A 13,869-nucleotide genomic window follows, 5' to 3' on the forward strand; every position below is an offset into this window, starting at 1 on the left:
GTAACTGACACCTCAAGATCACGCCTTTAAGTATGAAATAAAACATTTAATGTTGCTAAAAATGTCTGCAATAAACCATTCCTTTATTAGCAGCTTTTGAATTTTCATTTAACATGCAAAAGACCCATATGGGACGGGCCACATACTTGCACAGGTAAAAACATCACGCCAAGGTATTGGGTAATGGACCTAGAAACATACAGAAAAACACAATTTAAAACTTTCAATGTGCTGTTTTGTCTTTTTGTGGTTTTATTTTGACATAATTTGAAATGTGTTTCAATCCTAACATAAATGACCCTTTACAGTGTCTTCGTCCTTATTAAAGTAGTACCAGTGGTTGATAGTCAGATAGCTTTATCTTATATCTCTGTAAGATTTATTTGAAATGAACATTGAAATATCACTTCTTGACTTTAGCCAGGAAAAATGGAATGGCTAGTTCAGTGAGTCCATTGCTTGTTCATACACTGAGCTGTGGACCCCTGGAGCTACAGGCTAGAGGCAAGGCTGTGAGCCTGTGAGGTAAGGGTGGAGGCCAGGGGCTCAGTCATAGTGGACCTTGCCCTCAGTCACCCCTGAGCTGGACAAATCTCCATTGCAGAGTGTCTGGAGTGGTGGGTGAGGCCTGTCTTCCAAGGCACTCCTGGTCATCGTTATGTACCTTCGAAAGGCCTTTTGAATAACAGCAGCACATCTTTCCTCTTCTTTCCTCTTGGTGGTGGTGACTATGGGTTCATATAACTTCTTGAAAGGGTTGGCTTCCATGAACTTCTCCTCCATCATTGCCTTCACGCTATCCAGGCCCTCGGAGTCACCAAGCACCCTAGTGGTGAAAGCGAAGAGAACATCCATACAGTGCAGACGATCCCCACTCACCATGGGTAAGTCCATCACTAGAAATTGAAATCTATTTGGTTTTGCCACACGCAAAGGCTCAGGCAGGGCATCGGCAAAGTCAGAAAGGGCAGAATATCTGATGAACTGTGTCGCTTCTGGATCAAACTTTTCCCAGACTTCGTAGAATATTTCAAAGTCATCTTCACTCAAAGGGTCCTCACTTTCTTCAGTGGCTGTATTGAAGTTCTCTAGAATCACAGCGATGTACATGTTGACCACAATGAGAAAAGAGATGATGATGTAGCTGACGAAGTAGGCTATGGCTATGGCAGGGAGGTAACAGTTCTCCAGGGAGAAGTCACATGGGTCATTTGTTTTCAGCATGGGGTTGAGGAGGGTGTCCCAGCCTGCCGATGTGGTTATCTGGAAGAGACACAGCATGCTGCTGACAAATGTTTGGAAGTTGAACATGTCGTCAATTCCAGACTCTTGTTTCACTTCAGAAAAATATTTCATACCAAAAATAGCATAAATAAACATAACCAGAAAGAGCAGAAGACCAATGTTGAACAGAGAAGGAAGTGACATCATCAGAGCAAAAAGAAGAGTCCTAATTCCACGTGCTGCTCGAACAAGTCTCAGGATTCGGCCTATTCTAGCCAAGCGGACAATCCTGAAGAGCGTTGGAGGAAAAGGAATGTTCTGTTTGCTTTTCAAGTAAGAAATCATTGTACCTTAGGAGAAAGAACGGTCAGTGAGTTCCCAGTAGTCACACTGCATTCAGACCCAGGCTGCCCCTCGTGTCTCAGAATCCTAAAGAGGCCAGCTTTTTCAGTGCTTTGCCATTCATACACAAAATTAAGAATTTTCTTTACTAATATTGGGGAAAACATCTATCTGTGCCTTAACTTGGAAAATAATTTCTGAAGGCCACAAAGTTTCAGAGTGTGAAAGAGACCACGATTAAACTAAAAAGGTTCACTTCCACACAAATCACTGTGTTTGATCTGTACTTGTGCCTTGCACAGAAAATTCCTGTTCTCAGAATGTGGAAAGTCATGTGAGAGCTGAGAGGAACTCAGAGAATGTCTAAAATATTGAAGAAGGACAACAAAGGAAAAGAGAGGCCAGAAGGGAAGCTTAAGTGGTTTGTGAAAGGGTATTTTGTGAGCTATGCCATGCACTTGATGTACATTATCTACTCTGGGTATTTAAAGCCACTTACGGGGTAACAGGAAACCCTGGTGGTGTTGTGGTCAAGTGCTACGCCTGCTAACCAAAAGGTCAGCAGTTCGAATCCACCAGGTGCTCCTTGGAAACTCTATGGGGCGGTTCTGCTCTGTCCTATAGGGTCGCTATGAGTTGGAATTGACTCGACGTCAGTGGGTTTGGGTTGGGATGGGGTAACAAATATAATAGGTTCCTATGTTTACTGAATACGGTATATAGAATGAAAAACAGATAAACTACAGTTTGAGTCTTTTATATTAGAGAGAAAGGAGAAATTTCTGATATTCAAGTTTGGCTTGAGCTAGGGCTATGGGTGGAAAAACCCTATGGGGCAGTTCTATTCTGTCCTATAGGGTTCCCAGGAGTCGGAATCGACTGGATGGCAATGGGTTTGTTTTTTGGTTTTTTACCTCCAAAGATCTTTAAAATAAATGGGTTCTTACTTGAATGGAAGAATTGAACACAGCCCTGACACAGGCAAGGACAGCTTATTTGCCAGAAGAGCCTCAATGTGGGTAGGGCTGAGGGGACATGGCGTGTTGGGACACTCAGTTTTGGACTAGGGATTGCTCGTATCTGTAAATACACTCAACTCAGGGATCCCCAAGGTCCAAACTCAAGAAGCTTAATAATCAACTTGGAAGCTACTTTCTCTGTTGTTGACAACCCAAAGCGGCATCTCAAGCAGAAGTTTTTTTCAAACTGAATATTTGGCCTAAAATGTTACCTTGAGTTTTCATTGCCTGCCCTGCAGGCAAATGATACACGGATTTAAAACAAGTCACATTTTTGGCCCAAATATTACAGGATGTCTGGAACATGCTTGCCTTGTGTAGACTTGGCCTTGTTCTTGCCCTGGGCGTCCTCTAAGGTCATTTAGGGATCACTGTAGGGCAGGCAGCCAAAATGCATCTGCCATCACCTAATGACTTAAGAGAACTAGATGATGGGATACTTCACTCACTGTTCAATTGTATCAAAGAAGTTTAATTCATACGTTAACTGGGCACCTAACCCGGGCAAGATGTGGAATAGATTAAGTGACAATTTGGCAGTCACTGTTGGAGATGCATCCTTTATGTCCTACTTCTTCCAAAATTACTTCTTTGACTAACACAGCCCACAGGAATCTGTCCTTTCTCTAAACTCTCCTTTGCTGTGTACTATGTGTGCTATATTTGTACTGTGTGTGCTATGAGTCAGTTCCAACTCACAGGGACCCTATGTAAACAGAGCGAAACACTGCCAGGTCCTGAACCATCCTCTCAGTCATTGTTATGCTTGAGCCCATTGTTGCAGCCACTGTGTCAATCCATCTCATTGAGGGTCTTCCTCTTTCTCACCGGCCCTCTACTTTACCAAGCATGATGTCCTTCACCAAGGACTGGTCCCTCCTGATAACATGTCCGAAATACATGAGGTGAAGTCTCACCATCCTTGCTTCTAAGAAGCATTCTAGCTGTGCTTCTTCCAAGACAGATTTATTCATTCTTCTGGCCAAAAAAAACTAAACCACACCCGTTGCCATTGAGTCAATTCCGACTCATAGCAACTCTACAGGACAGAGTAGAACTGCCCCATAGGTTTCCAAGGAGCAGCTGGTGGATTCGAACTGCCGACCTTTTGGTTAGCAGCCGTAGCTCTTAATCATGACACCATCAGGGTTTCCATTCTTCTGGCAGTCCATGGTATATTCAATATTCTTCACCAACACCATAATTCAAAGGCATCAATTTTTCTTCAGTCTTCCTTATTCATTGCCCAGCTTTCACATGCATATGAGGCAACTGAAAATACCATGGCTTAGGTCAGGCACACCTTGGTCCTTAAAGTGATATCTTTGCTTTTTAACACTTTAAAGAGGTCTTTCGCATCACATTTGCCCAATGCAATACATCATTTGATTTCTTGACTGCTGCTTCCATGGCTGTTGATTGTGGATCCAAGTAAAGTGAAATCCTTGACAACCTCAATCTTTTCTCTGTTTATCATGATGGTACTTATTGGTCCAATTGTGAGAATTTTTGTTTTCTTTATGGTGAAGTATAATCCATACTGAAGGCTGTGGTCTTTGATCTTCATCAGTAAGTGCTTCAAGTCCTCTTCACTTGAAGCAAGCAAGGCTGTGTTTTCTACATAACACAGGTTGTTGATGAGTCTTCTTCCAATCCTGATGCCCCGTTCCTCTTCATATAGTCCAGCTTCTCAGATTATTTGCTCAGCATACAGATTGAATAAGTATGGTAAAAGGATACAACCCTGACATACACTTTATTTGACTTTAAACCACTCAGTATCTCCTCGTTATGTTTGAAAGACTACCTCTTGGTCAACGTACACGCTCCTTATGAGCACAGTTAAGTGTCTGGAATTCCCATGCTTTGCAATGTTATTCACAATTTGTTATGATCTACACAGTCCAATGCCTTTGCATAATCAATAAAACACAGGTAAATATTTTTCTGGTATCCACTACTTTCAGCCAGGATCCATCTGACATCGGCAGTGACATCCCTGGTTCCACATCCTCTTCTGAATCCAGCTTGAATTTCTGGCAGTTCCCTGTTGATATACTGCTGCAGCCGCTTTCGGATTGTCTTCAACAAAATTTTACTTGTGTGTGATATTAATAATTTTGCTTGATAGTTTCCACGTTCTATTTGGATCACCTTTCTTTGGAATGGGTACAAATACGGATCTCTTCCAGTCAGTTGGCCAGGTAGCTGTCTTCCACATTTCTTGGCATAGACGAGTGAGCACCCCCAGTGCTGCACTCATTTGTTGAAACATCTCAGTCGGTATTCTGTCTATCCCCGGAGCCTTGTTTTTCACCAATGCCTTCAGTGCAGCTTGGACTTCTTAATACCATTGGTTCTTGATCATATGCTACCTCCTGAAATGGTTGAACATCGATCAATTCTTTTTGGTACAGTGACTCTGTGTATTCCTTCCATCTTGTTTTGATGCTTCCTGCATCTTTTAATATTTCGCCCACAGAATCCTTCAATACTGCAACTGGAGGCTTGAATTTTTCCTTCAGTTCTTTCAGCTTGAAAAATGCCGAGCGTTGTTCCTCACCTTTGGTTTTCTAACTCCAGGTCTCTGCACATGTCATTATAACACTTTACTTGGTCTTCTGGAGCTGCCCTTTGAAATCTTCTGTTCAGCTCTTTGACTTCATCATTTCTTCCATTCACTTTAGCTACTCTACTTTCAAAAGCAATTTTCAGAGTCTCTTCTGACATCCATTTTGGTGTTTTCTTTCTGTCTCATTTTTTAATGACTTCTTGCCTTCTTCATATATGATGTCCTCCCACAACTTGTCGGTCTTTGGTCATTAGTGTCCAGTGAGTCAAATCTATTCTTGAGATGGTCTCTAAATTCAGATGGGGTATACTCAAGGTCATATTTTTGCTCTCATGGATTTAGTTTTTTTCAGCTTCAACTTGAACTTGCACATGAGCAATTGATGGTCTATTCCAAGGTCGGCCCTGACCTTGTTCTGACTGATGATATTGAGTTTTTCCATCATCTCTTTCCACAGATGTAGTCAATTTGATTCCTGTGTATTCCATCTGATGAAGCCCACATGTATACTCACTGTTTATGTTGTTGAAAGAAGTTATTTGCAATGAAGAAGTCGTTGGTATTGCAAAATTCTGTCATGTCATCTCCAATGTCGTTTCTATCACCAAGGCCATATTTTCCACCCACAGATACTTTATCTTTAATCTTTGCATTCCAATCATCAGTAATTATCAATGCATCTTGATTGCATGTTTGATCAATTTCAGGCTGCAGAAGTTGGTAAAAATCTTCAATTTCTTCATCTTTGGCATTCATGGTTTGTGTGTAAATTTGAATAATAGTTGTATTAACTGGTCTTATTGTAGGTGTATGCAGTTCGAATCCACCAGCTGCTCCTTGGAAACTCTATGGGGCAGTTCCACTCTGTCCTATAGGGTCGCTATGAGTCAGAATCGACTCAAACTGCAACAGGTTTGGTTTTAATTTTTTTCTATCTCAAACTATCCACAAATGATTTAACTCTCTACATCAATTGTGTAGACAGTCTAGAGAACAGAAATTACACTACATCTCCTGGCAACATCCTACTAGAGAGTGGCATTCGTATGTCTGCCTATTATTTCAGAAATGGCATGACACACAAATTTGTGGGTTTGTGAAAAATTTGGATGACTCATGGTGATTTAGAACTTTACTTCTGGCTCTCTGTCTAAAGCCCCTCTGGTTGGTGATTTTACTTACTAACAATAGAAAGAACCACGACCACACAATCAAATAAATTCCAGCCGTTGGTGAAGTAGTACTGCCTCAAAGCAAAGATTTTGATGAGACACTCCACTGTAAAGATAGCCACAAAGGCCAGGTTGAGAGTCTCAAGGGTGCTTTCCACATCATCACTTTGGTCTTCCGATTCCACCATCATGCTGATCATATTTAGGACAATGAGACTTATGATGAGGATGTCAAAGACCTGGCTGGTGACTAGGTCGAACACAAGACCTTGGCATTTGTTCTGAGGGGGGAAAAAAAGAAATTATAGATTATTTTGAGTTGCAAGAATGAAATCACATACATAAAAAAAGGCACATGAATACGACAGAATGTGTTCTCTCTTACAATTAAAGCAGTTTCTTGAAAAAGGCAGAAATACTTTTTAAAGGACAAGAAATTCTTATAGATTCCCGGTATTGTCTTGCATACTTTCCTTTAAATTTAATTAGGTAGCTAATTACCTAATTAGGTAACTGGTTATAAGCTGCTTAGGCTTACAACTTTAATTCCATTAAAAAAATTCTTATTAACATAATTCTGATGAGATGAATAATGTCGTTTTGCTGAAATAAAGTAGTTCACGTTGGATTTAAGAGGAAAAGATAAACCTTGATCTCCATATTTCATCTGTTTCTGTAATTTGGCTTCAATAATGTTAATCCAGAGAATACCTGTTCACCTAAGTATGTTGGACAAAATGAAATTAACATCTCCAAGGCTTTGTTTGCCAGTTCAGAATAATCAGAACTTGTATTAACCAAAACTCTTATTTAGGCAACTCTTTTTTTTTTTTTTTATTGTACTTTGGATGAAGGTTTACAGAACAAACTAGCTTCTCAAGAAATAGTACACATATTGTTTTATGACACTGGTTAACAACCTTATGACATGTCAACACTCTCCCTTCTTGATTTTGGGTTCCCTGTTACCAGCTTTCCTGTCCCCTCCTGCCTTCTAGTCCTTGGCCCTGGGCTGGTGTGCCCCTTTAGTCTCATTTTGTTTTATGGGCCTGTCTAATCTTTGGATGAAGGGTGAACCCTGGGAGTGACCTCATTACTGAGCTAAAAGGGTGTCCGGGGGCCACACTCTTGGGGTTTCTCTGTCAGGCCAGTAAGCCTGATCTTTTTCTTTCTTTCTTTCTTTCTTTCTTTCGTGAGCTAGAATTTTGTTCTACATTTTTTTTCCAGCTCTGATTGGGACGCTCCAATCCCTGTCAGAGCAGTCAGTGGTAGTTTCCAGGCACTATCTAGTAATACTGGACTCAGACTGGTGGGGGCCGTGGCAGTTGTGGTCCATTAGTCCTTTGTACCTATCTTTCCCTTGTGTCTTTAGTTTTCTTCATTCTCTCTTGCTTCCAAAGGGGTGAGACCAGTGGGATATCTTAGATGGTCATTCACAGGCTTTTAAGACCCCAGACGTTACTCGCCAAAGCAGAATGTAGCACATTCTCTTTATAAACTATATTATGTATTTAGGCAATTCTTGAATGTCTATTTTCTAATTCTTGTTCACTTGAGGATAAAGCTAGATAAATGGGACTATGATCCAACGATTACTAAAAATGGAAACATAAAAACTCATTATTTCTTATTATCACTGACAGCAAATTTACATATTGGTTTGTGCAGAGACGGCCATACTGTCCCAAAGTAAGCATGTGCTGATTGCTTCTGCACAGGTTCTAGCTCCAGTTTGCCTGATCTACCACAGGCAGTGAAATGACACAGTTATTCTACCGGTTACTTCAGTCTAGCTGCTGTGAAACACTACTTCGTCCTTCACTGGGTGGAAAACTTCTTAAACACAAACTCAGATACTGAAATTGTGTCACCGTTCTTAACTATAGACTGGTAGTTTTAGTATATATGTATATTTTAGATTGTATCATTATCTAATCAAAGTGTGCATACACGATTCTATGTAGAAGACATCTAAAGATCAGTTGTGGCAACCTAGGGATTACCTAGGGGTCTGTGTGCTAGTCCAGGAAAAATATGATGGTGGCTTGCAGGGTGATAGCAGAGAAAGACTTATAGATTTAAATCTTATAGATTTAAGAGCTAATACGGAGGTAGGAACAAGAGGAATCATAGACTATTTGAATGTAATGAAAGCCGAGGCTCTCATTTCTGTTTGGTGGAGCCATTCTACTGGCCAGAGAACCCAGAGGATGAACAGTTTTGGAGGGAGGCGATGAGATCTGTCTTGAGTATGTTGAGCCCCAGCGGGACATGCAAGGGCCATGGAGCAGGTGGAGGTGTGGGCTTGGAGCTCAGGTGCAGAAGCTGGATTACAGATGTAGAGTTCCGTGCATCAATACTGATGTGAATGGAAACCAGGAGAGTGAATGACACCACTCAGGTAGGGCACCGGTGGTGAGAAGAAAGAGGTGAGGACAGCACTGGAGGGACACTCCATTTAAACGGGTGTTTCTCAAACCATGAGCTGGGAGCCCTAAGACTTTTATCAAGGAGCTTGGAGAAGATACTCGAAAGTCAGAGCATTTCCTATATAGGAATATATCTGAGAAGCCAGAAAAGACCCAGGAGAAAAGATAGTTTTAAGACTATTCTCCAGGGAAGCAGAATGAGGGGCAAGAATAAAGGTCCTCACCTTTAGTTTAATATTTAGACAAACGGAGGAGGTTAAGAGTATAAATTACCCAAAGTGGTAGATGATCCAGAAGCACTCTGTGTCAGCCTGTGCCACTTCAGCTTGTACACTGACTTCTGCATCTCAGTATGATTTTTAAATCAAGAAATGAAGTCACCTTGTGGGGATGCTTCAGGAGGAATCAGAAATTATTCCAGTCCCCCTGCCCTATTGCTGGAAATGAAAACCATCACTTCTCAAGCCTAAAAGAGCTGAATCCCCTCCCTCCATGCAATTACTAGTCATTTGCTCCAAAGGTCAAAAGATAATATTTAGATTTCAGAGATTTAAAAAACCTCTGGGGAGGTATAGTTCAGGGCAAAAGGTTAGCAGCTGATGAGTAGTCTTAGCCCAGACTCAGACACATCCAGGGAAATGACACTGGATCCGTCTCACCAGCACTGCTCTCTGGAATACAGGAGGTTAAGATACAGTACAGGGTTAACTGGTGACAATGAACTTGGGTATCAGAATTTTCACTGCGAAAACTTGATTGGCAGGTTGTAGCTACACTGGGAAGGCTATGGCTTGGCGCCTACTCCAGATGAGCCACGCAACAAACATGTTATAAAAGACAGGGAAGGAATGGAGGTGGTAGCTTCCTTGTGGCAAAGCAGTCCACGGCAACTTCAAGTTCATCTGTTGCTGCCAAGCACGCCTTGTGCAGTGGAGGGGTGTGGAAACTGCCTCTGTGATGTTGCAGCCTCTGTTTGGCTGTGTGCTACGTTGCTCACTTCATATCCTTTATGAACCAAACTGGTAAACATGAAGGAACGTATTGCATCGCACGAGTCTTATCATTCATTCCTAACCTAGGACCAACTGGTATTGAGTCAGTGGCTGTGTAGATCACAAGTAAACAAAAATCCTTTGTCTTTTTTGTTGACTCAAGTTCAAATAAGAACTCCAAAGTGAAATTAGTACTGGAAAGTGAGAGTGGTACTTAAAAGCTAGACTGGACTTAGGTAAACTGAGGTCCCACAGACTGCTGGTAGATTAAACATTCCCAAATATAATTTTATCATTAACTCCTGGTCAAAAATCCCCTGTATACAGGATAAATTCTGAACACTTTGCCCTGATATTTACAGACATCTTTAGTGCAATACAAACATTTATCCTACCAGGATGGACTATTGTTCATGGCCTAAAACACATTCTTTCATTCAACAAATAATTGCTGAGGATATACTATGTGCCAGGTTTGTTCTGACTGCAGGAATCCAGCAGTCAATTAAACATACCTTGGATCTTTTTTTTTTTGGATCTTGTTTGATGGTTCTTGTTGGGTCTTGCGTCTAGAATGAAAATCCCTAAGCCCTCTACATGTGTCAGATCTCAAACTCCCCTTTGTTGCTGCTTTACAGACTTTTCGCTCCCCCCCCCACCCTCCCTGCCTTGTCAGAGCCATCAACTGTGCCTTGGTGCTGTTTTGTAATCTGAATGCTCCTCAAATGGGCTGCAAGCACAGAGCAGCACTGGATGGCACGTTGACGTTGCCCTTAGTACCTGGAGAAGCAGGACTCATGGAAAGCAGGGCTCAGCTAGCTAAGGCACGCAGGCCAGACCTGGCCTACTTCCTGCTGTTGTACAGCCCATGAACTAAGAATGATCTTCACATTTTTTAATGGCTGGGAAAAACTCAAAAGAGAAATATTACTTTGTGATATGTGAAGACTATGTGAAATCCAAATCTCAGTGTCCATAAATAAAATTGTATTGGAACACAGCCCCGTCCATTCATTTATGTATTGCATAAGGCTTCTTTTGCAGCATGATGGCAGGAGGCCACTTAACCTGCAAAGTCTACAATACTTTTCATGTAGTCCTTTACAAAGTTTGCTGACTCCTGATGTAGAAAGTTGATCATAAATTCTTGTGAAGTACAAAGAAGTAGGCATGATGTCAATCTCAAACACCACAAAATTCTGGTGAAAATATTACAAATACATTTTAAGTGTTGGCAACATGAAGTTCAAACAAACTGCTTTCACATCATTGCAATGAATATATACTCAGCACTCACTGTGCGCTCACTAAAATGCAAATTAAAGCCATTGTCCAGGGTCTTACTGTTGAATTTGAATGTCTTATTTTCCTAAGGATGTAGAATTACCAGTACATTTGGGTTTTTATTGAGTTTTTAGGTAATGTCTGTGAATTTAAAGAATAAAGGAGTTTGCAGAAACCCAAGTTCCTCATAACCACTTAATCAGTCTATGATGTATGTAATTAGAATTATTCAGTTGTTCTCACCAGAGGCCTTGGAATGGGTTTTTGAGGTTTTTTGGATCCTAGTTTTTTCATTGCATTGTAGTATTTCTTCTGTTCTTCCGTCATAAAAATGTCTTGGCCACCTAAGTACATGGAGAATATGAGAGATAATTAATAGTTTTTTTGGAGACGAGTTCTGAATTTTTAGAAATTGTTTTAAAGTTATATTACATTTTTATTAATGATTCTTGAAATTTGAATGGAGAGTACGAGGCTGAACTCTAGGGAAGGGCTGGAAGGAAATGGTTTAAATTAAAGAACGGGGAGGAATAGGTCACTCTCATCAGCTACGCTTCACTTTTTATAATATAAACAAAGGTTACAATTTTTTTTTTTTTGCAAACGTTTATGGAATCTTTACAAACATTTAGATAAAAGTCCCATAAAACGCCAAATGAAATTCTCCTAAATAATGAATACGTAAAACATTACTAACAATTTCATAAAACCTGCCCAGAGCCATTCTCAGGGGAAAATAAAAAAAAGTTTTAAATGTTTTCAATACTGAGAGAATAAAAAAATGAACAAGGATTTTAGTTTCTGGAAATTCAGGGACAAACTATCTAGAAGCACTGGGTAAAACAAAACAGAATTTCCTTTAAATGTATAGCTGAACTTGCACAAAAGGAAGGAAAATCTCCAGGGTCTGGAAAACAAGAAAGATTTGAAAAATAAAATAAAAACGAAGTAGTACATTAGCCCTGAAGCCATGGCTGGCCTAAAGACATTTGCTAATCTCTATAAACCAGATTCCTGAAGGATTTGAGCTTTGAAAGCCCTATGGAGCAGTTCTACTCTGCAACGTGAGGGGTTGCCATGAGTTGGAATTGATTCAACAGCAACTGGCTATAAACTAGACCCCTGGGTTTTAAAAACCACAAGGGGGTCAGCCCCAAGGCAGTGGGTTTATATGGAAGGAAGGGTGGAGCAGAAGTCCCTGTAGGAATCTGGAGCTCTTCAAGGGCTGCATTCTCAGCGACGGCGGAAAGAAAACAGACCCCGTCCACTGGGAACAGAAGTCCGTGAGGAAACGTGTCTGCCTCAACCTGGACTCCTCTGATAATTCGTGACCCCAGGCCTTTCTCAATGAAGGTTTGGAGTTTGAATTGACATCACCAGTCTGGACCCCAGGAATTAACCAGGTTGTTTTGACAGTGTGTCGGTAACAAGTGTTTTCAGTAATCGTATTCGTCATGATGACTTTAATACTGTTGTGCTGAGGCTGTTTTGTGTGCTTTGTGGGATAAAGAAAATGAGCAATTGTGGAAATTTTAAATCCTATCACCTCCTGTGCCCTGATTTCTCAGCGTGGAAAAGAGGAGACACAGATGAGGTGGAGGGGAGATGAAGTGAAAACCTTCTAGTCCTGAATTTGAATTATCAGTATCTGCAATCCCACAAATAAGTCTCCTCGTAATCCTGAATGAAGCAGCTCTGTCCACTGAAAAGCTCAGAAACGACGAGCAAGATTGTGGTCTTGGAACAGCATTTCCCACTAAAGCCAGCACGCACTCCTCAGAGAATGGCTGATTCCTGATCTGGGACAGGAAAGATAACTGCCTGATCCTGGGACACCTTGTCATTCCCAAGAACAAGGAAGCTGTGAAGTGAGAGGACTTTATTTGAATCCTGATATGAAATAAATAAATAAATAACAAAACAAAAAACCTTTAATATAAATAAATATTAAAAAAAATAAAAACTCTGGGAAATCTGAATACTGGGTATTATTTAATGATATTAATGAATTAGTGTTGAATTTTTTTAGGTGTGATAATGGAATTGTGGTTGTGTTTTAAAAAGAGATATTTTATAAGAAATACTTAGAGAAGAAATGCTGTGATGTCTGTAATTTGCTCTATAAAAAAATCTGATGTCAGTGTTGGGTAAGGGCTTAGAGGTCACAAAGACTTTCTGAAGTCAACAAACGTTATGCTGGGTGATAGGTATTTTAGGCTCCTGCTACTACACTCTTGTACATGTTTGAAACTTCCATAATGAAAAGTAAAACCAAACCAAACCAAAGTGTGCTGTGAACTGATCAAAACAGTGATTTCAAATGTAAGCCTAAATCTAAAAACTCAAGGGCTGACATCCACACTTAGAGGTGATCCACAGAGTGACCTATAAGTACACACTCCTGAGTCATGCAGTGAGAGAGCCGCAGAAGGGCCGTGAATGACGCTCCCAGCAGACACTAAGAAGGCTAGTCGGTATTGAGGTGTATTGCAAACGGATTACAAGAGTCCAATAATAATAATAATAAAAAGCCATAAAACAGTTAGGAAAACCAGAGGTGAATATTTAGTCCCCTGATATTGAGATTGAGAAATACCTTCAGGATATAAATGCAAGAGAAAAGACACCAAAAAGGACGAGATTGGCAGTTTGATTGATTCTAAATGTCTACAAGTCAAAAACATCATTACAAAAATCTAAGAAGCAAGTCACAAACCTGACTAACTACATAAAAACATGTAAGAAAATGATGATAATTCCAATTTTAAAAATGGCACTAAGCTTCTGTTAAGGGTGATGGAAAAATCTGGTGACAGACAGTGGTGGTCACATGAC

General features: G+C 40.5%; 1 protein-coding gene across 1 annotated transcript in view; it reads right to left on the reverse strand.

Annotated features, from left to right (window-relative positions):
- Positions 1-546: 546 nt before the first annotated feature.
- The window catches only part of SCN11A (sodium voltage-gated channel alpha subunit 11), a 93,039-nt gene continuing 79,716 nt past the window's right edge, over positions 547-13,869 (reverse strand). Inside the window, exons 24-26 of the mRNA XM_010595497.3 lie at positions 11,278-11,378; positions 6,340-6,610; positions 547-1,574 (exon numbers count right to left, since the gene is read on the reverse strand). Coding sequence (XP_010593799.2) covers positions 547-1,574; positions 6,340-6,610; positions 11,278-11,378 — 1,400 coding nt within the window. The remainder of the gene's footprint in view (positions 1,575-6,339; positions 6,611-11,277; positions 11,379-13,869) is intronic.

This window comes from Loxodonta africana, chromosome 27 (assembly GCF_030014295.1).
Source record: "Loxodonta africana isolate mLoxAfr1 chromosome 27, mLoxAfr1.hap2, whole genome shotgun sequence".
NCBI classification, from domain to species: Eukaryota; Metazoa; Chordata; class Mammalia; order Proboscidea; family Elephantidae; genus Loxodonta; species Loxodonta africana.